Here is a 24,765-nt window from a genome sequence, read left to right as displayed (position 1 = left end):
AAATTGATTAAATTACACCTCAAAATTGTCCTGATGTTTATATGTGTGACCATTCAAGAGCTGTTTTATTGTGCCTAGTAGCACTCATGTGCTCTAAGCACATAGCTGGTAATGCAAGAATTTGTAGATTTTTTTTCCCATAGACATCCAAAATAAAAGAAAATAGAACCATAAACTAAAGTATCCAAAATTAGTATTGCAAAAATAAAGTGAACTTAAGCCAAATTTGTTCAGAACATTTAATCAAATATTCATATGTATTAGTGGCTATGTTGGCAAAATTGACAACTTATGAATGATAAATCAAGCCATTTAGATTTCCCAGTCCCAAAGGGAAAAAATGGTCATACTGTTGTGATATATTAGATACATACAACACCTTAGTAACTCAAAATAACACATTTTTAACTGACCTTTTTTTATTCTAAGGCTAGTTCCTGTTTTGTTTCCATTATTCTTTTTTTCTGCTGGTTCAGGAACCAACCATAAAATTCTTTGGTTGGTTCTTTCTCTATTTGAAGCCCCTGTGCCAACCTGGAAACACCTCAGTGAGGTCACAGTGACATCACAGTCACTGATTGGCTTCAGGCCGTGTTGACGCACAAATGACGAGCTTGCAAAATTGGGCAGTTCTCACTTTTTGCACAAAATGTAGTAACAAGAATACTGAGCAATTTCTACATGACCAGGAAAACTCTTAATACAGAGCAGTGTGAATTGAGTAAAAAGTCATATAAGAGTTTGGTTATTATGAGTTCTTTCTTTTTTTTCCTGCCTTCTCAATGGTAGTTAATTGCAAAATTTACAGAGAAATTGTGAATTTGACACTGTCTTTGTATGATTCCCAACGACTTCTGTAAGCATCCGATAGTAGGATTCTCTATTTGATTTCTCAGCTCTCTCATTGAGCGATTTATTGGTTTTGCAAACAAAACATTTTTGATGTCTTTAGATTTTTAGGTTAGTGTTTTTATTTTTGATGATCAGGTGGCACTCAGTTTGGTATTGATTTCTGCCTGTTTTTTGACCTCATCTTTTCTCCTGATCCCACTTCAAATTTTTCACTATCTCACTTTGACTCGGTACAAGTTGTTATGATGTTAGGCTTTTAAACCTCAAGAAAGGCCTGAATACTTAGAAAAAGGCTTTGAAAATATCTAAAAGGGGAGAGGAACTGATAAACCCCTGGCCCAAAGAACAAACCCACTGATTAATTTAGCTTATTAAATAAAGTACAAGAACAAAACATGAAATTTAAAAAGAACAAGATTCAAAAATAATTCAAAGGCCTAAGGAAATCAGATGGCATATATAGGCTTCTTCAGGTTAACATTGCAGACATTACAATAACCACAAGCAAAGAAAATGACTAAATTCACAAAAAATGTAAAAATATCGTACATGACATGACATCACCATTGTGACATTTTTAAAAAACGATTATCTAAGATTTGGCATTATGAAAGAAAAAAAGAAAAACCTTTGCAACATTTCATACCGTTAGTTTTGAATGTACTGTTTCCGACAATTTTTCTGCCTTCTGATTACAATTTACGTATTGTGTTTCTTGGCTCTGATCATTGCAGATTCAGAAAATGTTCAGACCTTTTTACTTTCCACACACTATATTATGTTGTAGATTTACCTTTAAATGAATACATTTGCCATTTTTGCCCATCAATCTATACTCAATAACCCATAATGTAAAAGTGAAAATACACTTTCAAAACCGTCTACAGATGTATTAAAAATAAAACAAAATGTGATCAGGTGCATCCTGTTTGCTTTTATTATCCTTAGGATGTGTCTAGAACTTCAATGGAGTCCACCTGTTGCAAACTGAATTGATTTAGAAGGGCACATCTTTGTATATAAGGTCCAACAATTCACAGTGTATGTCAGGACAAAAGTCAAGCCATTATGTTCTAGGAACACTCCGTAGACCTCTGTGATAAAATTGTGATGAGGCATAGATCAGGACAAGGGTATAAAACCATTTCTATAGTTTTGTTCCCAGGAGCACAGAGGCCTCAATAATTGTGAAATGGAAGACATAGGACTTTTGCTAGACTTAGCTATCTGGCCAAATTAAGTAAATAGACAAGGAGGGCCTTGGTCAGTTAGGAATGCTATGGTGACTGTAACCGAGCTTCAAAAGTCCTCTGCTGAGATGAGAGAACCTGTCAGAAGAGCAACCAACTCAATCAAACACTCAATCAATCCGGAGTTTATGGAAGAGTGGGTAGATGGAAGTCACTTTTGAGCAAAAATTTCCCAAAAGGCATTTAAAGGATTCTGAGAGCATGAGAAGAAAATATAATCTTGTGTAGTGAGACAAAAGTTCAGCTCTTCGGGCAAAACTCCAAGAACTATGCCTTGTGAAGATCAGGCACTGCTCATCACCTGTCTGATACCATGTTTACAGTGAAACATGGTGGTGGAAGCTTCATACTATAGAGGTGCTTCTTAGCGGCAGGGACAGACTGGTCCGAATTGAGCGAAAGAAGAATGCAGCCAAATACAGAGGGGTTCTTGAAGAAAACCCATTCCAGAGTGCATACAACCTCAGACTAGAGCAACAGTTCATCTTTCAGCATGACAGTGACACGAAGCAAACAGCCAGGACTAAGCTGGACTAACTATGGGACAAGGCTCTTACTGTCCTTGAGGGGCCCAGCTAGATCTCAGACTTAAACGCCATAGAACATCTGTGGAGAAACCTGAAGATGGCAGTTAACAGACACTCTCATCAAATGTCAAAGAGCTTGAGAGTATCTTCCAGGAAGAATGGGATAAACTGCCCAAATCCTGGTGTACAAAGCTTGTACAGACTTACCCAAGAAGACTTGAAGTGCTACATTAAGGGTCTTGATACTTAAATGAATAATTACATGAATGAGAGATTAGAGTTTTTTGCTTTGTAACAAATTTGCAAACCTTAATGAAAACATGTTTTCACTTTGTTATTATGGGTTATTGAGTGTATGTTGCTGGACAAAAATGGTAAATTTATAATTTGAAAATTAAATCTATTCAATAAACCGTGCGGAAAGTAAAGGTGTCTGAAAACTTTCTGAATCCACTGTACGCGCATCCTTTTTGTGTTTCGACCTACCACTGTGTTTTCTGACCACAATTCTGGCTAAACCTTCAGAGCTTTGTTATTTAATTTAATTACTTTACTTTAATTTAATTACTTTTCGGGTTATGACACCTATTTAAATTCTAACTTCTCCTTGCCATCTCCTGAATACATTGTCTCTCAAAACTGCTGTCACCTTGTGCAAACAGTACAAAGAGATTCCCAATGAGTATATAAAAAAAGGATCATTTAGTGTGACGGTAATTTTTTCCATATCCTCGATGCAGATATGCACTCACATATCCCCTACATTTGATGTAACTAATGCAGAAGTCATGATCTTGATTGTAATAGAAACCACCCAGAAACAGGCCACTACCCTTGCTTTGTTTCCAGGGTTAAATTGAAAGCAGCATATTTTGTGCTCACTCCCCTCTCATTCTCCCATAAACACTTTGATTCTTTTTCCTTGGTGTACGTGCCAACAGGTTATCCCCCATGTTTGTTCAAATCCTGCAGTCCTTCATAAACTAGCCAAATTTGAAATGAGCAGCCACCTCTCGTCTCTATGAACTGGTGATCTGGTTACCTTTCTTATTTTGGAAAAAGGAAAGGCAATCACATTTAATGATACAGTAAATAATCATTCATTTTTTATAAGAAGGGAAAATGTGACTAACATGTATGGAAAATCTACGCAAGACTAATTTCTTTTAAATACAGGCAAAGCTAAACAAGGAAAAAAATTAAGGAAAAAGTTCATCTAAAGACACAAAACAGGCAGCGAGTGATAAACAAAAGCTGTGGTCTGGGCCCGTGCCATACAGAATTCACAAGCGTATGAGCTGCATGTTAATGCAAGGCCAACAGCTGAAGCACATGTCAGCCTGTGCGTCAAGTGCGACCGACTTGTCACGTGAACGCCCTTTGAACGGCAACATGAATTAGAAAGGCACACGCAGGACCTATGCAGGGTGAAAAAGCTTTTAAAATTATGCGTGCAAAATTAATGCACTCTTATTGATATGGCAAATGGTTTATTTAAACTAAAAAACAAAGTCAGATTGCTTGTATGGAAGTTAAAGTTTATTGTTATGAAATAAGCGTGTCTTCTCAGAACAGTAACAATAATGCAATATCAAGAAAGACATACACACACACAATTGTTGCTGGTATATGTTTATACCATGCTTTGTTACATTATATTTATGACCTACTGCAGATTGTGAGGCATTTTTCATTCTTCTGAAAACGTGTATAGTTGGGTACAGGAAGAATTATTGAAATGAATAAAGGAGTAAAGACTTTTGAAAAGTAATTGTGCTTGTAGGTCAGCATTTGTGGTGGGGCTGTCAAGCACAAGATGATGTCTCTGATTTAAGCATCTTCAAAATAGACTGAAAATTGGCAACGTTCAGCGAAAGAGTTTGAACAACCAATAAAGTACATGCCGACCTTTTGCTTTCATTTCCTCTTAATGACATGGGCACCCGCAATCTAGTGAACCGTATACTTCAGCTAGCTGTACTAGACTGGTTATGATGATTTGTCCAGTTACCATTTTGGTTTTGACAAGCAGTTTGTCTCAAAATATTGCTGTTGATAGTTAGGATTGTTGAAAGGCAGGACTACAGCAGGAAAGATGGGGACTTTTTACATTTTAATACCTTGTAGCGGGGCCACATAGTGTTTAAATGTCAGTTCTGAGTGCGTCTCGTTTCATTGTCCCGTTTACTGTTTGTGCATCAGTTAATGCCGTCCCCGAAAAAGGGGACGGATGATGGAAGGAGACCACAGCCACAAACCTGGAAAACACCTGTTTACAATCAATCAATCCCAGCCGTCACAGGACTATATAAGCCAGCAGGAGGAGAAGGAAGAGGGAGGAGAGAAGGAGATTTTTCATTCACGACCACGAGCCAACTGTACCAGTTATTGTCCACATCGCGCATATCCATCCAGTTTGTTTTTCCATCAGCTGGATTTATTTCAAGGACCTCACCACGAGAGACCCCGGGGTAGGACTTAATCATCCACCACACACACGAGGATTCACGGTGAGGCTGTTCCATTTTTTCCAGGGAGAATCAAACAACGCAATTTCACTAATTCAGTCATCCACTTTCAGGACAGTTTCTTTATTACCGGACTCCCGTTCTCATTCATTTTCAGTTTATCATTCATTGTTGTTATTCGTGTTGTGTGTTTATTTGTTACAGGGACAAGGGAGGGTTTTTGTTGTATATATATATTTGGTGGTGTCTTGTTATTGCTGGGGTGGAGGGATATTTATATATTTGTTTCTGTTTTTTGCATGTCATTTTACTTAATACATTTAATCTGTTTAAATTTTACATCCTGTTTTGTGTGCTTATATTTTTCACCGTCGATTGTGGGGGGGGAAAGTTTAATTGGTAAGAAGTACGGCTTGATAGTTAGATTATTTCTCAGTCAATTATCCAAGCCACAGGTCTTGGGAGTGTAGCTGCCGGCTGGGTAAAAGGGGTCGGCCGTTACAACCTGCTTATTGCAATACAATACAATTTATTTTTGTATAACCCAAAATCACACAAGAAGTGCCGCAAAGAGCTTTAACAGGCCCTGCCAGCCTTGAAGACAAGGAAAAACTCCCCAAAAAACCATTGTAGGGAAAAAATGGAAGAAACCTTAGGAAAGGCAGTTCAAAGAGAGACCCCTTTCCAGGTAGGTTGGGCGTGGAGCGGGTGTCAAAAAGAAGGGGGTCAATACAATACAATACACAGAACAGAATACAAGTAGTCCTCAATACAGTATAAAAAATAAAACATTTACAAGTACGAAGTAGAATTTAACAGTAGATGATATCACATAATATGATTTGGATTTGTTTTGAGTCCTGGAGACCTCAGCCATCAAGCTGCCTCCCCCAATTGGCCATTCCACAGCTGAAAGAGTGCTGGGCCAGCCTGCTTATTGAGAAGAGGCCGTACTTTTGTGCTTTTACTGGTTTGCTTACTTAGAAGCAACAGTATGTCTCCTCAAGTTAAGAATTAATAAAACAAATGCTTTTTTTTTTTTCAGAGTTAGATTATGAGAAAATGTGTGAATGAGAACACACCACTCAGCTTGTCAGTACCTGCACTCCTTCAGTTTGCGCTTCTGGCTCTAATTAAATTCTCCTCTAACATCACTTTCTCATAGCACCAAATGTTTGCCTTACATGTCTTTCATTTCCAAGTGCTCTACAAAGCTGAAGTATTACTTTCTTGACAGGGTTTTAGAATACAGGGAGGTGTAAATGTGTGGCAGACATTGGGCAGGCCATGACGGGCACAGATAGAGGTGAGAATTCCACAAACAGATCAGCACACAGTAGAGGGTGAACATGACATTTTAGAGGCCCCCTGTTAGAAAGGAACAAGCATTTTTAGACATTGTATTACCCAGAAAAATGTTGTCAATAAAAATATGGACCTGCACAATGTTACCTTTCCATGTTCATAGTTTCCATTTGTCCAGAGCACCATGGCAAAGAACAGTAGAACAGGTCTAAGAAAGGCAGCCTGCAGAGTCCCACATTTGAGAATATTTAATGTCATCCTGTCCAAGAAAAAAAAAAAAATTCTTAATCAGCCTTATTCTGTTTGAACATCACTTTCAAAAACGGCATCTGAATTTTGGAATGGACAACTGAAAACAAAAAAATACCAAAATATAAGGCTTAGACATTTGGATGGATCCCCCTGGTGTCATAATTATAATAACAAAGGAGGACCATATTTTAAAATTGGTCATATTTTACCATGGCAGTGAGTACCCTTCTTTAAAATGGCTGGTCTCTGAAACCTCCTGGAGAACACAAACACAAACAAGCAAAAGTGTCAAAACAAGTTCCAGGCTGACTAGGGTTCCAGTTGCCTTCTGATACAACTACCCTTCCTACACAGGCTCCTCTTGCCTCCACGTTTTCTTTTGTCTGTAGGCAGTGTGGGGCAGTGGTTGAGGCTTTGGACTTCAGACCGTGAGATTGTTGTTTCATATCCTGACATGTTGTGACCATGACCAAGTAAGTCACTTCACCAGCCCATGCTCTAATTGGAAAAACTATGGAAGTAGAACTGATAGCATCTCAAATGTTTTTAAGTTGACCTGGATAAAGGCATCAGCCAAGTACGTAAATATTTATGCTCCCTTACCCTATGCGGCTCTAGATTCTGGTTGCACTTCCACCCACCATTGGCCACACCTTTCTGCCTGCTCATTTCTAGCTTTACTAAATGCCTTGAGGTGCTTGTTTTTTTTTTTGTTTTTTATTACGTGTGTGTGTGAGTCCAACCTGACTTACAGGCTCTTGTTGCAAAGAACCTGCAAGTCAAGTTATTATTATTATTAATTGGAGTCAAGGCGCTTACTTCTGTGGCCTTGTGGCTGAGACTGAGGACTTCACGTGAGGGATTCTCACATGTCCCAGAACTGTGCGCCTAAGGTCCTAATGTTGGTGTGTGGTGATGGAATGTTTTACGGGGTCGTGTATTGCTTTGCACCCAAAACTGTGATGATCGGCTCTCCAGCTTCCCATGCAAGTAAAGTAATAAGTGAGCCAAGAAAATGAATAAATGGCTTCTTATGCATCCATCCATTTTTTGAAACCACTGCTGCATAATCTTGGAACATATATCAAGAATACGTTAGAGATGCCAGGGTACACCACAGGGTACACACACGAAAAGTCGCTAATCATGGTGACATATGTGCAGTGGCGTAGCTAGCTAGCTGAAGGCCCCTGTGCAACGCCCTGACTTGGGCCCCTCCTGTCTAGCATAACTGTTAGTAATTTCTAGATCCTAGGGGCCGGCTGGGCAGTGGTGTCTGCAACCGCGACACTTACCAGATCACACGCTGGTGACTAACAAACCGGCTCTCCAAATGGAATTTTTAATCGCTTTATTACAGCAGCTGGAAGTTAGTCAAAATAAAATAAATTGTGGGAATGGAATGTGGGAGATGTGGGTAGTAGTAGTACATAAATATATGTAAGATGTAGACTCACTTATTTTTCCAAGACAACTTAGTGAAGGAAGATGATTAAAATATAATGTAAGCTAGAAAGTAGAAACTGTTCTGTGCTATAAAATGAATTCATTTCAGTCTGTAACAAATTAAAACCGCAACACCAGCTTACTGGATACTACTACACAATGGACCAGCTTTACTCAAGTTTTGAGAAAATGGACATCATAAAGTGAGGTGTCAATGGCTCCAAGAAATTTGCCTTTTCGGTTGAAAATTGCTTGGTCATATATATTGCTTGTTTGTCTTTAGTAGTTTCTCCATTTTTAGCAGTTTTAGCAGACAGCACATGATCTGAACTTATTGTATCGCTACTTCCAGACTTGGTAGTTGTAACCATTTCACTCACTGCACTGTCTACATAATCACCAGCATCAGCATTCTCAGTTCCTACCACTGGCCCTTGCTCAGTTTTGAGAAAGGTAGAAATCTTGGTAAGCTTAGCGTTTTTCAATTCCTGTTGCAGGCATGCCTTACGTTTAGCAGCACCACTCTTATAATGTTTGCTGGATCCAGTACTACTGGCCGACATGTATGGCGAGAGTATAAAAAGCGTCAATTTCTTCAAATATTCAACGTTTGCCAACTAACGGGGACCACAACTTAACAACAGAATTGCTATGATTTACCATTTACAAGTTCGAATTTCGGAAACTGTTGACATCAAATCAAAGTACAAAAGTTACAATTATTTACGATAATAATGTACATTTACACAATTCATGTCACATCCTTCAAAACGTTTTCCATTCACGTCCGCTATGGCACACCAAAGGTTGCCAAATTTGGGAATGTACAGTTCTCGTTGTGGCGAGCACCCTCTTCTACGCAGTGGTGTGCTGGGGAGGCAGCATAAAGAAGAGGAACGCCTCATGCCTTGACAAACTGATGAGGAAGGCAGGCTCTATTGTAGGAATGGAGCTGGACAGTTTGACATCCGTGGCAGAGCGACGGGCGCTGAGCAGGCTCCTATCAATCATGGAGAATCCACTGCATCCACTAAACAGTATTATCTCCAGACAGAGGAGCAGCTTCAGCGACAGACTGCCGTCAATTTCCTGCTCCACTGACAGACTGAGAAGATCTGTCTGTCTGCCTGTCTGTCTGTCTTCTCTGTAAGGTGGACAGGGATGTGTTGTGCCTCCAATTAGGCTCCGAGCCTCCAAACTCCCGAAGTCTAAATTTGTGTAAACTGTAGGCTTGCCGAATACGTGATATCTTCATGGATTAGATTGGACTTGCCTGGTGATGGTGCAAACATATCACTGAAACTCTGAATTAATGACGTAATGCACTGTGCAAGTGATTTAAGTTATTCAATTTTTCTTTAAATCTATACGGCCCCGAGTGGGCCCCCCAAGCTCGTAGGCCCTTGTGCTTTGCAGTCTGCACGATCCATTGCCAAGCCGTAGCATACATGTCCTTAAAAGAGTGGCCAGTGTAGTTCCCACTGGCAGTGATTAGACTAGCAAATGAAGCCGTTTCACAGGTTCACTGTGCCTCTCTGAATTTTATAGATAGATAGATAGATAGATAGATAGATAGATAGATAGATAGATAGATAGATAGATAGATAGATAGATAGATAGATAGATAGATAGATAGATAGATAGATAGATAGATAGATAGATAGATAGATAGATAGATAGATACTTTATTAATCCCAATGGGAAATTCACATTCTTCAGCAGCAGCATACTGATACAATAAATAATATTAAATTAAAGAATGATAACAATGCAGGTGAAAAACAGACAATAACTATGTATAATGTTAAATATTAACGTTTACCCCCCCTGGTGGAATTAAAGAGTCGCATAGTTTGGGGGAGGAACGATCTCCTCAATCTGTCTGTGGAGCAGGACAGTGACAGCAGTCTGTCGCTGAAGCTGCTCTTCTGTCTGGAGATGACATTATTTAGTGGATGCAGTGGATTCTCCATAATTGATAGGAGCCTGCTGAGCGCCCTTCGCTCTGCCACAGATGTTAAATTGTCCAGCTCCATGCCAACAATAGAGCCTGCCTTCCTCACCAGTTTGTCCAGGCGTGAGGCATCTTTCCTCTTAATGCTGCCTCCCCAGCACACCACTGCGTAGAAGAGGGCGCTCGCCACAACTGTTTGATAGAACATCTGCAGCATCTTATTGCAGATGTTGAAGGAAGCCAGCCTTCTAAGGAAGTATAACCGGCTTTGTCCTTTCTTGCACAGCGCATCAGTATTGGCAGTCCAGTCTAATTTATCATCCAGCTGCACTCCCAGATATTTATAGGTCTGCACCATCTGCACACAGTCACCTTTGATGATCACTGGGTCTATGAGGGGTCTGGGCCTCCTAAAATTCACCACCAGCTCCTTGGTTTTGCTGGTGTTCAGGTGTAGGTGGTTTGAGTCGGACCATTTAACAAAGTCATTGATTAGGTCCCTATACTCCTCCTCCAGCCCATTCCTGATACAGCCCACGATAGCAGTGTCATCAGCGAACTTTTGCACATGGCAGGACTCCGAGTTGTATTGGAAGTCCGATGTATATAGGCTGAACAGGACCGGAGAAAGTACAGTCCCTTGTGGCGCTCCTGTGTTGCTGACCACAATGTCAGACGTGCAGTTCCCAAGACGCACATACTGAGGTCTGTATTACATCCATTCATGCAAATATCCATTTATTGAGCCTGTTTAGTCCACTTGAAGCTCCAGGAAGCTGGAGCGTATCCCTGTAGCACTTAGTACAAGGCCAAGGCAGGATACACTCAGACAGAACCCGTCAATTTACTTGACTTTATGCAAATGTATCTTGAATGTGCAAATGCCTCTGCTCTTTAATAAAAGGTCCTGTCTCATTGTATCTTTATTAATGCATTTTCTGCTCTTTGAACAAACACTAAATGATGTGGTTAATGCACCAGCTCCATCCTGGAAGAATGCATTCACTTAAAACTGAGACAAAAGAAGATACCTGGACATAGGAACTGGAGGCAGACATAGGCAGCAGCAGCAGCAGGGGCCTGTGCTGATTCTCATGGGCGCACCATGCAGTCTGTTGAGTAAAGCATCGTCGCCCCCGTACTCCTCTACCATCATCACAAGGAACTTGTGGATGCAGATTGTGAAGTAGCTGCAAAGAAGAAGAATCGGCCAGATGACAACACTGAGTATTTCTGATACTTACAAGATTGTTTGTTTTAATCTACTTTAGTCTGTCTGTATAGTGTACAAGGATTATAAAGAGTTACCTTCAACCTGTTATTCCCACATTAAGAAAGTCTTAATTGTATAAGTAATAATAGGGAAGACAAGTTATATGGGTCTACTAGCTGTGTTACCTGGCTTCACTCGGGAAAGTTTACAAGACCTCAGTTATAGTGCTCTTGGATAATAAGCTGCATCAGAAGTACTATTTAACTAACTAAGAGCCTTTCTGTACACAATATTTGTCATTTTTTTTTTTTACCAATAGTTAATACTATTCCCAAGCAGTGTGGTGTAGCGGTTAAGGATTTGGATTTCAGTCCCTGAGATTTTGGGTTTAAATCCAGCTACTGACACTGTGTGACAATGAGCAAGTCACTTCACTTGTCTGTGCTCCAATTGGAAAAACAAACAAAGTGTAACAAATTGTATCTCAGATGTTGTAAGTCACCTTAGATAAAGGTATCAGTAAAAAATAATAAGTAACAATGATGCTATTATTAGGTCACTGGAGCTACTTACTCTTGAACATGCTATAACACAATTGTCGGAGAGGAAAACATTCCTGCATTAGATCAATTCCCACTTTTCTCAGTTTTTCCTAGTGACATGGCTTTTGTTGATGGCCTTTGCAAAACACAGTTTTACAGGAAAGTGTATTCATTTGAATGAAACAACTAATCAGTAGGCATAACGTGAAATTTGAATATTATTATCCCAATTAGATGTCTCACTCAAATACAGTATTTCTTTTCATGTTTTTCATTTGTTTGTTTTAATCCCACTTAAAGTCCACAGATGTTGAAGTGGTTATACAAAAGTCCCAGTATCCTATGTGTTACACTGATGTATCAATGTGAGGAGAACAAAGCTTTTCTCCATTTCAAATTCAACCGCCACTATACAATCCTGGGCATGCATCGCTCAATTCTGACAAGATTTTAAGTCTGAAGGGCCGTCGCTGACTGATTTTCTGAGTCTGCCTGGATTTCAGCCTCATTGGTCTTCGTTTCATGTGCAGTATGAGAGGAGTTGAGATGCCCGATTGCATCTTACAATTGGGCTGTCGTACATTCAGAAAAATTTCAGTCATGTAAGAAATTTCAGTCGGCTGTCTTGTAGTGTGGGCAAGTCTCACAGCCTGATTTTCTGATGTCACTTCAAATTTTATTGTGCACTGATGGCAGTATATTCTACAGTGGGTATTGCTGTTGTCATGCTCATTTTCACATTTTTGATTTAAAAAGTGTATTAATGTTGTATACAACTAAATGGCCAATGACAAAAGCATCTTAGGAAACCTTTACTGAAAGAGCAGAAAATAAAAACACACAACAGTAAATTACGTAAACTATGTACCACTAAATTACTCTGTAAAATAGACAGATTTTATTGTCTGCACCTAAATCATTCACGTGTCTAGTTACATCTTTTTCTTTTCTTTGTACTTTCAGAGCACAGTACAACAAGAGCCAGAAATGCAGCAATTTTCTTAGTTAAAATTTTGAGAAGCCTGTGGCCATCATGTTTTATGAATGGGCAAAACTGTCCATCAGGGCCTTGTACACATCTAGTCTGAGTACCTACCTCCTGGCATGCTAAATCAAATGTGTTTGTACAATCTGAGCACCTGTAACAACACTAGCTAACCATTGAGCTTTGCTTCTTCCTTGAGTTTCGCCAAACTTTCTCTTTTCATTTCACAACGTGATCACATCTCTTTTTTCCGGTTCAGGACACCATCCCATATAAGTCCTCTGTCCACCATGTTGGTTACTGGTGCTATTCGCATGGCCTGTCTATCACGTCTGCTGAGTCCTTCATTTGCATAAATGATGCTCTCAGGGCAGCCAAGTGTATTTAAGTTAGTATATTAATAAATATCAACAAATAAAAAAAACACATTTTGGCTAATGTTCCTTTATTTTTTTACAATGTCTCCAAAGTTCAATCACACTCATCATGGCATTTTTGAGATTTTGTGGAATTTAGTTTTTCTGTTGTGGGAGAGTTTACCTGTAAATATTGATATATTGAAATGCCCTTTCTTAGCAGATACCTATTGACCAAGATGTACCACCCTGCTAAATTTCAACTTTTTAACTAAATAGGAAAAAATTGATTTTGTTGAAGAGTGAGTGAGTGAGTGAGTGAGTGAGTGAGTGAGTGAGTGAGTGAGTGAGTGAGTGAGTGAGTGAGTGAGTGAGTGAGTGAGTGAGTGAGTGAGTGAGTGAGTGAGTGAGTGAGTTGGATCAATTTTGTTCATCCAACATAATTCAGTAGGAGTGGTTAAACATAATTTGGTAAGGTATCTCTAACATAATCTAATAAGGTTTGTCAAACTTGATTTAATAATGTTGGTGTAACTTAATGCAATAGAGTTAACCTATAGGCATAGCACTCTCTAATCTACTTTATTTACTTCAGGGTTACTGGGCACTGAAATCTGACATAAATGTGCCCAAGCCCATCATTAGAGACCATTTAGGCACTCACTGATGTTCCCACAGTAAATGAACCATGAATAAAATTCTAATATATTTTAATACTGGTTTGAATCCTTGCTCTTCCTGGGCAGTGTGGTCTGTTAGCTGTAAACCACAAGGTTGACAGTTTGCGGTGTGACCCTCTGCAAATCACTATAGCTGCCTGTGAGCCAAATTTAAATAAAATGTATGGAAATATTTCAACTACAGAACTGTTCTTGTGAAAAGCATTGGGATTTTGTTTGAGATGAGATATTTGGGATGTTGTTTTATGAGGTCTAGGACACTGGATCACATGTTTTGTTGCTTAGATTTCTAGAATGTATTACTAGAACAAAGACACATATTGTCATTGAAGCTCAGATATGCTGCCTTATTTGATTATGAGTATATGGGATAAAGTGATATTAGGTTGAGATATTATAGCTCACTCTGGAGACATCATTTACTAAAATAATGTGTCACATACGTGCACTTGGGAGTCAACCAAAGGGAACAAAAAAACGCCAATCCCATGCCAGGCCGGGGGACGGCAGGTTGCACTAAACCTCTCTCTTTTCTCTCAGCAGACCAACTATGAGAAAATCCTACCTGTCCCAGCCCCAAGGACATCACTTCCTGGGAATCGACTATAAAAACCCCTCATCCTTCATATTTAAACAGTTCTACGTTGGACTCGAACCTGTGCACATTGTACTCAACTCAAAGCCTTTTGCAGCCAGGGAAACTATACAGGTGGCTGCCCCAAACCTTTGTTGTGTGTCCTGTCGTTTATTTCACAAATGAAAAATGTTAACATAATTTACTAGAAGGGTTCTACCATCCTATACTTTCATCATTTACTATCTGAAAGAAATAATCACATAACAGGAAGAATGCTGGCAGTCAACTCACATAGAAGCCGTGAATTCTGTAAGCATAGAGGAGCGAGGGACCCAAAGAGCAATGCAAGACGCTGCTGAAATTACCTGTAAACAAGGATGAGTGACACATCAGTGTTAAAATCTCAAACTTTTTCTGCTGATTTTTTTTTAAATATAGGGCAGCTTTTCCAATAATACATAAAAGAATTAACAGAATGTAGCAGTGAGGAGCTTACAATAGCAACCACACTGGATTGTGCAAGACCACATTCAGGTTTTAAATAATTTATTAATTTAAATTTTTAAAGAGTAATATGCTATCCCAAAATCTTTAAACAACACTTCACAACATTTCAGAAATGCCATATTTCAACAATATAATGACACTACATCGCACTGAACTGAAATGAAAAGGTTTGTATGCACTGGTAACTACTACTGCTGCATACAACATTATAATTCTTTTTTTTTTTGTATTCAAAATAGTAATGGAAATCTTTTCCAATACCAGTGAGCCCCTGACTCAAAGCCAAACATTTGGAAAAATAACATTATACTGAGAAGCTATAGTTTGCTTGTACCGTGAGGAAAAATTCCCTCATAATAGGCTGAAACAAATCTGCTATGATAGGCCCGAATTAGATTAAGCAGCTTGGAGAATGAAAGTGAAGTTAAAAAATGTTGAAACAAGCTTAAGCTTATACTTTATTATTTCTCGTCCATCCACTTATTTCCTAAACCTGCTCACTCTAACCCATGACCTAAATGTCTTGCGTGGTACCCTTGTAATGAGCATTTTCTCCACAGCTTGTTCAGGCAATTCAAAACACTGCAAGTGTTGAATGTAATGATTAAAGTAAAGAAATGTCAAAAAGAAGCTATCTGTCAGCTAGGTGAGTTCAAAGGGACCACACAGCTCTAAGATGGTTTAAAACAGTAGGTCCAGATTTAGCACAAAACCAGACTGCAGAAAAGATCCCATGGAGCAACAAGACACTTGTTTCTTTACATTTTGTACTTGTGTGGTGCCACCCAGGTGTGTCGGCGGAGAGGCACACCTTAAAAATCAGCTAGACTCACAACAACAGTCTGGATGTGGTTTCGGGGGGGACGCCATGGTTAACATTTTACCTTGTGGGAATTGCACAAACACATTGAATTATTTTTTCTACTTTTGAGACATGCTTTCAGCCATTTTGACTTGTGGACATGTAAAAGACACAATAATTGTAAAGATTGCTACATTCTTTTTTGCAGTGCAACAGGAGCACAACAGAGGATGTAATAATAAAAATAATTAGGTTTTCAAAATCAGGCTAAATGACTAGGGGCTCAGATCCTTCCACCCTGATACCATTTTCTGCCTTCTGTTGGCCTGGAGGTTAATTTCTCAAGAGTCCTCCATGACTTCACTTTCTCTCTCCCTACCTGAAAGACAAGAAATCCCTGACCTTTGCTAGGTTGTACGCCCAGGAGCAATATCTATCTTACGTGTCGGCCACATTCTCAACAACAACAACAACAACATGTATTTATATAGCACACTTTCATACAAAAAAATAGCTCAAAGTGCTTTACATAATGAAGAAAAGAAAAATAAAAGACAAAATAAGAAATTAAAATAAGACAACATTAGTTAACATAGAAAAAGAGTAAGGTCCGATGGCCAGGGGGGATGGAAAAAACAAAAAAATCTCCAGACGGCTGGAGAAAAAAATAAAATCTGCAGGGGTTCCAGGCCACGAGACCACCCAGTCCCCTCTGGGCATTCTACCTAACATAAATAAAATAGTCCTCTTTGTATTTAAAATTCAAACATTCAAACAAGAATTAACATTCTCCTGGCTCAGTTCTTAGCTTGTACCAAAGCTGCATGACAATTTGGATCATCACTTCCAGTGCATGCATGCTTTCCTTTTTGTCTCTCTTTACCCTATTACTTTTGATGGGCCCTGCCTGTCTCCCATGTTCCAAGCCTTTACTTCCTGAAGAACTCTTGTCCATTGAGCCACCAATCAAAATATCTTCAAACTAGCTGTGTCTAAGACAGGTTGAAATCTAAGTAATCAATTTGACCTCAGTATTTACGTTTTCAGTGCATCATATATTGGAATATATTTTGTAATGCACTTAGTAGTAAAATGCATTGCATTTGTCATTCCAACAGATGGTGCATCACAAACATTTGTAGTAATAAAATGCATGCAAATGTTTGTAATGCGGCATCTGTTGAAATGCCAAGTGCAGTGAATTTTATTTCTACAGATGTTTTTATGTAGATGTATGCGCCATCTGTTGGAATGATGGAGAGATAGCAACTGGATGGACACACAGATACACAGACACTTATCATTTTATTAAGGTGGATACTCCATTTCACCAATGTTGCCTAAAGAATATTGTTAAAATATGTATGGTTAGCAGAACAGAAAGCCTTACTGGGGGGGCTCCAGTTACCCAAATGTAAGTCTTCCTTTTGTATGATGGGGGGATTTTCTTCAATATGTAGACGACTTCTTCCAGATACACTAGACTTCCAATCACTGACATTGCTGTTAGCACCACATATAATGTGCTAGTTTCAAAGTCGATGTCTGAAAAAAAAATATATATATATATATTAAACATAGACATAGCAATCCATATATATTTTTTACATTTTTCATTCACATGGACTTTTCACTTTTCTGCCATCCAAGAGAAGATACTGCAGCATCAAAGCCAGATCTGCCAGGCTGCAGGAGAGTTTTTACCCCCAAGCTGTCAGACCCCTTAACACCATGCTGCCCCCTGGGATCTTCCACACGGCCTCAGCCACCTCTAAAAACAGAACTTTTATACATGCGAGCCACTTTCCTGCAAAGACGAGTGTGCATGTAGAGAAGAACTGAAAATCTCACACTGACCTTTAAGTACTTTGACATTCTTGTTATCCTTCTGCTGTGAAACATTCTGACCTGTCATTGTTTACACATCTTAAACAACTATTAGCATACACTGATAATTTATGTATTATCTATATCTATTATTTATTTATTATATTACATATCTATTGACTATATTTATGTATCTAGATTGCAAATACCATACATTGCATCAATGTTCATATTGCTAACTACACGTCAATATTGCTGCTAATTCTTTGTCTTGTCTTTGCACAATGTCTTGTCTTGTTTGTTTTTTAATTTTAAATTTAAATTTTGATTTTAATTCTATTTTTAATTTATTATTTGCACTTCATGTTGTTACACTGTGGACTATAAGCTTCATAATTTCATCTATCTATATACTTTGACTTTGACTTTTACAAGGACCAGTGCCTCAACAGCACTGGTGAAAGCCAGGAGCAAACTCAGGACAGTCAATCAGTCCATTACTGGGAGCATTCACAGTCACTTCTACCAGACTAATCTGGACTCCCCAATTAGCATAAAGTGAGTAGAGAACCAGTAAAACCCAAGAAAAACCGACAAGAGGAACATGCAAACTCCACAGAGACAGCAACAAGGAAGGGAATCAAAGTCAGTCTCCTGAAAATGTGAAACAGCAGTGCTCACCACTGGACCATCCTGTATTTACGCAGTACATGCACCTAAACATACAGGGGATTCAAACTGACAACATTTATGCTGCTTACAGGTGTCATAAACTGAGATGCATCTATAATTCAGTTGTACTGAGGTTCAGCTTCCTGTTGGATCTGTTATTATGGTAAAGCACATCGGGTTTTAAAGCTGAACTGGTATGTTGTCATACCTCACGCTGTGCATAGAGCTAATATGGTGTGAGAGAAATAGTTTCTGTTAAGTTGTACATTTTAATTTTTTCTTGTCTTCTAAGTCAGGGATGTTGAACTCCGGTCCTGGAGGACCACAGTGGCTGCAGGTTTTCATTCTAACCATCTTCTTCATTAGTGTCCAGTTTTTGCTGCTAATTAACTTCTTTTTCTTTAGTTTTAATTAACTTGAATCAGGTCCCTTAGTTGTTTCTTTTTCCTTAATTAGCAGCCAAACACTAATGAGACACAAAATAAGCCGCCACATCTGTGCCTATCACACAGAATCTGAAAATAAAGAAAAGTGAAGGTCTCAGTAAGATTGACCTCTCAGGTCACCAAAACATTTTGACGTTGTTCTTAGAAAAAACAGAAAACTCAACAGTTTTGGAAATGTCTGCTGTGGCAGAATGAGAGCAGCAACAAGCCATGGAATTAAATAACAAGTTTAATTAACAGCAAGAATGGGCTTCTCATTAAGAGATTGGTTGGAGTGAAATTGGTTGGAGTTTGAAGACCCAATTTGGCTTGTCATCTGTTGGCTCGTTTCACGTCGCTCATTTCTGTTTGGCTGTCATTTAATGAAGAAAAGAATTCAGAGGACTGAATCCTTAGAAACAGGGCTACTAAAATGAAGGGAAAAGAAATTAATTAGCAGTGAAAAGTGGTCACTGATTAGGAAAAGGGTGAGAATGAAAACCTGCAGCCACTGCGACCCTCCAGGCCCGGAGTTGGACACCCCTGTTCTAAGTATTTTATACAATTTGTACAGCAGGTCTCTCGTAGATCTCTAGGTACTGTGTTTTTTTTTTTTACAAATCTGTTATGAATGGCTACACTTTAAGTTCTCTAACAGCTTACTTGTGATGTTTACAGATCGTGTTATGAACATTTATAGCATGATTTATTAAAAAGTCATTTGTTCTTAGATCACATCTTTGGTTTGTGAATGTTGCTGCCTGTTGTTAAAAAGTTTAAGCCAGACAAGATCAAGTCTTTTTCAACTTCAGAAAGCAGAAGCAGTTTTAAAACTGAATTTAAATGCAAATATTAAATTAGATCTTATGAAGATAATGCAGCAGATTTTTGGTTTAGTCATTATTTTAGGGAAATAACTTTTTAGAAACATATTTATGTGTTCTAATAAAAAATGAAGTTGTATACAGTATTTTCATTCATTTGTGTTTATCAAGGTGCTGGAGTGTGCTGATGTGCTGCATGTTTGCCAGACGTGCAAGTAACAATGTCACTGTACTCTGTAAACATGACAACTCCTACACTTACTACATGCTGAAATATTTGGTGAGATTTTTGCACAAGATCTTTTAAGGCAATGTGAGCAGTTATTGGCCAGAAAAGACTTGAGGTGACAACAATGGAAAAATCTATGTGAATTGTTTTTTTCTTTCTTGTGGAGTTTGCATGTTCTCCCCGTGTCTGTGTGGGTTTCCTCCGGGCGCTCCGGTTTCCTCCCACAGTCCAAAGACATGCAGGTTAGGTGGATTGGCAATTCTAAATTGGCCCTAGTGTGTGCTTGGTGTGTGGGTGTGTTTGTGTGTGTCCTGCGGTGGGTTGGCACCCTGCCCAGGATTGTTTCCTGCCTTGTGCCCTGTGTTGGCTGGGATTGGCTCCAGCAGACCCCCGTGACCCTGTGTTTGGATTCAGCGGGTTAGAAAATGGATGGATGGATGGATGTTTGTAATTGTGTGTGTTTGAAGGATTGTTGTTGTAATCTTTCAATATTTTTGGAGCTTCTGTAAAAGCTAAATTTCCCCTTGGGACAAGTAAAGCCTTTAATTGTGTTTATTTCTGTGTAGCATTCTTCACTGAGTTCAGGCGCACAGCACTGTGACACGTTCACAGCTACTAAAACATACATTTCAAATTACTAATTACATAATGAGTACACATAAAGACACAGTTTTGTTCATACAGACAGAAAACAAAGTGGTTCAAACCTGATTTAACGTAAACGGAGCTCAGCAAAATCTGTCCATTAATTAATTATTGAACTATAGCCGGTAGACAATGGAGGATAGGAAAACAAAAACTTGAGTGAGCAGCATCCATATTTACTGCCGGTCTGCCTCCTTGGAAGTCAAAGGCACTAACCTCGGGGGATAACTCACACTCTTAAAAATAAGGGGCTAAAGTGGTTCTTTGAAGATTCCAGAACGAACCTTTCTGTATTTAGATCTATAAGAGACTCCATAAAGAGCCATGAATAGATGAAAACGAAATTGTGAAACACCAGTGGGTTCCTGACATTAAAAGAACTCTTAATGACAAAAATAACACGTTTAAGTGTTTTCTGGATCTGTTGTATCCTGCTAGGTAGATTATTATACATTAAAGATTTATGTTTTCTCCACATATTAGGAACCTTTTCAAAGCACAAATAATCAATTTCATATGCAAAGAGCCCTTCACAGAATTATCAAGCAATGGTGCTATTAGGAACCACACCACCATGCTAAGTGCTATTGCTAGAAAAGATGACACTGTAAAGTAAATATGTCCAGCCAGTAAAGATACTGGAGTATAGATGGTCACAATGGACAGTTGTTCACTGATGTGTACTATAGAGACTAATACAAAAATATGCAAAGGCTGATGGAATATGAGTAGGAAATCATAGCGATGACAGTAACTCAGTCAAACTAATGTACACGGTGATGCCAGAGAATCAGTGTGTCTCTGGAGCTGAAAGTGCTGAGAAAGTAAAATGTGTAACTTAATGTTACTTGTTAACAATCCTAAACTATTCTGGACAGTCAAAATAAATTGATATCAGAATGAGTTTTTGAGTCGTTTTGGGGGGATAAGACTGCGAAAAACTCTATAGACTCCATCAATAACTATGAACGAGTCCTAATCCATTTAACATACGTAGGACTAACGGCATTTCGCCTGGGGGCTAATCCCCTAATAAGTGCTAAAGCTAACGATGCCGCTGATCAGAACATCAGACTGTTATTAAACTCGGGTCCATTCTACACTGGAGACTACTAAATACTACATACTGTATGTAGCATGTGCTGTAATTGAAAATGTGCCATTACTATCGCGGCATTCTTGCACAGCTCTTTCAGCTTTAATCGCGCCTCGACGTACTTACTGCGAAGGATCTGCTCGGAGTTGGGCGGCTCTCCCTCACAGCTGACATTTCTATCCATAGAACTGATAGCCGAGAAACCTAATTTACATGACCACTTCTGTCCTTCTTCATAAAAATACAATTTTAGCACGGCATTATGTAATGACTGCATATGGCTGCCCGAAATTAGCTTCTTTGCTATGAGGACCGTCCTTTGTCGCACCGTGGGAAAAATCCCAGTGATCAAGAGGAGCTCCTGCTGGGGCCACTGGCTGGTATCCGCGTCCTCACGCACATTCGCTTGACTCTCACAAATTTCTCATAAATATGCCGGCCAACACTGCACATTAAAACCTAAAGGCTCGGCTGCTTCTGTGACAATGATGGAAATCGATTCTTCCCAGAGTGACTCGATTTTGTTCTTTTACATCGGCATTTATATGCCGTATGTTGTTGTTGTTTCTTTATTTTTTTATTTACCCAGAATATTGGCGATCTAATTCCATGCACCAGGTGTCCACGTGTGAGACACTCCATTTTCAGTTCGAGATATTATTTTTCAGGGACGGTCCTGTTTTTTTTTACTGGATGGTGAATGACACCCCACTGACGCTGAATTATATGAGCAGGGAAAAGAAATGTTCAGGTGGACGAAGTGGCATAATAAATGTGTGTGCTGATTTGAATTTGTATTCATATGCCGTAGAAGAAGAAAGAAAAGAAAAGTGCAGCGTTACCACCTCACGATGTATGTCTACCAGGGCGAAAACGAGACCGTTAGTTAGCTTGAAGTCTGCATTTCGCTGTAAGCATGTGTTTGGCTATTTATTTATTTTAATATATTGAAAACTAAGAATGTAACGAACTTTACGTAATCTAGCACTAGACTGTATACCACACACTTTCCTAAGGCGATTTGAAACTAATATACTACTTTCGTTTACCACTACTTAAAAAAATTAGACCACGAACAGGTTGGGTGACATTGCGGGGAAGATCGCTTTATGGTTTAGAGTTCAATGCCTTAAGTGATTCACCGCTAAAAGCGTACCAACCTCTAACCACATTTCTCAGTCCTTCTCCGGGCGGCACATTTCACCCATGCTACAATTCTGTCATTTTATGGGGTATACGGAAAGGGTACGTGCATCAATTAATGCACGATAAAAATAAGAAACTACCGTCGGAACCTCAAAAAGCATTCATTCATTTAGTAATCAAATCATACTGATCGCTCAGATGTCAGTATAGCCTTTTCAGGACGATGGTAATATGTTTTCCTTTTTTTTTTTTAAAGAATAACAAATGTTTTTAAAGTACATTTCAAACAACCACATGTACAGGTACATGCATTGAATATAACTCTATAATTACTTTATAAAAAGAGCTTTATTTATATCAGTAAAAACCTATATGCCAATTTAGAAAAGGAATGAATGGTGATTAACCAAGAATTAATCAATATGGTATATCGTGTATCCAAATCAATCCTAAATTATCAAAATTTGATTAATAATTTCCTTTTAACCTTGTAAAATCTTATTTTAAATATGCGTTTCAGAAATTATCAGAGCACAGTAGTTCACAATATTGCCGTACCGGTCTGAAGTACACTTCATATATGTATATAGCCCATTCGCTATCTCTGTAAAGTATACACATTCTCCCGAGGTGTTTTTCCAAGTACTTTTCCCACAGACAGCAAGTAACTTGGCAATAATTCAAACTGTCCCTGTGCACTTAAGTGGGCCTACAAATTGACCGTGACCCTGTCCAAAACTGGCTCCTAATGTATTTCAGATGCTTACTGAATAAGTTTTGGGGTTTTGCGACCCTCACCTGGATTTAGTAAAACTGCATTATTAGTGTAGGGGAATAGTAGTGTTACCGTATATACTCGCGTATAAGTTCTCCTGCAGATAAGTCGGGGCTTGATTTTACCGTATAATTTCTGGTATTTTGTAATATTGGTCGTATAAGTCAAATGCGGAAAACTCACGCTATTGGTCCAAGAGATTATGATATGCTAACGCCCACCTGTGAGAGTAACCACGGAGCTCACTGCCTTTTTTTTCTATGTGGGTGCGGCAATGCGTTGTATCAGCACGTGCTCCTACCCCCCCCCCCCCTCTCTCTCTCTCTCTCTGTCTCTCTCTCTCTCTCTCTCTATTGTGCCTACGTGACCACACAGTAATACCCAAACTATTCCGAACCAACGTTTGCTGATTTGTGTTTTTTGTATGTCACACCCTCATACACCTTTATCGTAAGAGCATCCCTTATCTACGATGGAGTGGTCAAGCAGAAGAAAATATGAAGCTGGTTTTAAATTAGACGTCATTGAAGTAGCGAAAGAAATTGGTAACTGTGCTGCTGCAACAAAATTTGATGTGTCTGAGAAACATGCAAGATTGGAGGAGGCAAGAAGATGTTAAAAAAAAATTAAGTGTCTTTATTTGAACAGGTCTGATTTTATGATCGATTTTTCAGGTTTCAAGATCCGACTTATAGGTGAGCATATATGGTATATCTTCAAATGACAGAAAGTGCAAGCTAAATTAATTTTGAGATATCTCTCAAAGTGTATTTTAAGATATTTTAATGAATTATATGATAAGATGTTTACTAAAAATCACATAATGATCTTTTTAAGATAACTGAAAGGTATGTTAATATACTGTATCTTAAATACATTTCAAGATACTTTGAAATAACAGATTATTTCAGATTTCAAGATATCTTAAAGTTACTATGTCTGATATACAGTTCTTCTTGTAATATAGTGTAGATATGATATAAAGAATTACACACAAAGTTAAACTACATTTGAGATGAAATGCAAAATGTATTCTATGGTATACGGAGGTGCAGTTTAGAAATGTCAAAGTACATGTGAGACAGCTTAAAATAGTCTGGTTGTTATTTCAAGATATACAGTCATCCCTCACCTATCGTGGGGGTTACGTTCCAGAGCCCCCCGCGATAGGTGAAAATCCGTGAAGTAGCGACCTTATATTTATTTGATTATTTATATATATTTTAAGGCTTTATAAACCCTTCCCACACTCTTATAAACCTTACTGCCTTATTACGTCCACTTACAAGATCTTATATTCTTTTCCTCCTTTTTAAATAAAAAGAATCGTGGACTCATTGATGCCGTAATGGCGTCCTACAGCGGTGTAGCTGTTCCCTTCCTTCAACATATCCAAACCTTTTACCTTTT

At 38.7% G+C, this 24,765-nt stretch overlaps 1 protein-coding gene across 1 annotated transcript in view; it reads right to left on the bottom strand.

Annotated features, from left to right (window-relative positions):
- LOC114661528 (organic solute transporter subunit alpha-like) overlaps positions 1–21,843 on the bottom strand; it is a 37,788-nt gene extending 15,945 nt beyond the window's left edge. Inside the window, exons 1-5 of the mRNA XM_028814667.2 lie at positions 21,561–21,843; positions 17,107–17,261; positions 14,699–14,772; positions 11,086–11,244; positions 6,550–6,661 (exon numbers count right to left, since the gene is read on the bottom strand). Of these exons, the coding sequence (XP_028670500.2) occupies positions 6,550–6,661; positions 11,086–11,244; positions 14,699–14,772; positions 17,107–17,261; positions 21,561–21,711 (651 nt within the window). The 5' untranslated portion in view covers positions 21,712–21,843. The remainder of the gene's footprint in view (positions 1–6,549; positions 6,662–11,085; positions 11,245–14,698; positions 14,773–17,106; positions 17,262–21,560) is intronic.
- Positions 21,844–24,765: the final 2,922 nt, after the last annotated feature.

This window comes from Erpetoichthys calabaricus, chromosome 12 (genome assembly GCF_900747795.2).
Source record: "Erpetoichthys calabaricus chromosome 12, fErpCal1.3, whole genome shotgun sequence".
NCBI classification, from domain to species: Eukaryota; Metazoa; Chordata; class Cladistia; order Polypteriformes; family Polypteridae; genus Erpetoichthys; species Erpetoichthys calabaricus.
Note: the sequence above shows the minus strand (reverse complement) of the source record. Positions and strands in the feature narration are given on the sequence as shown.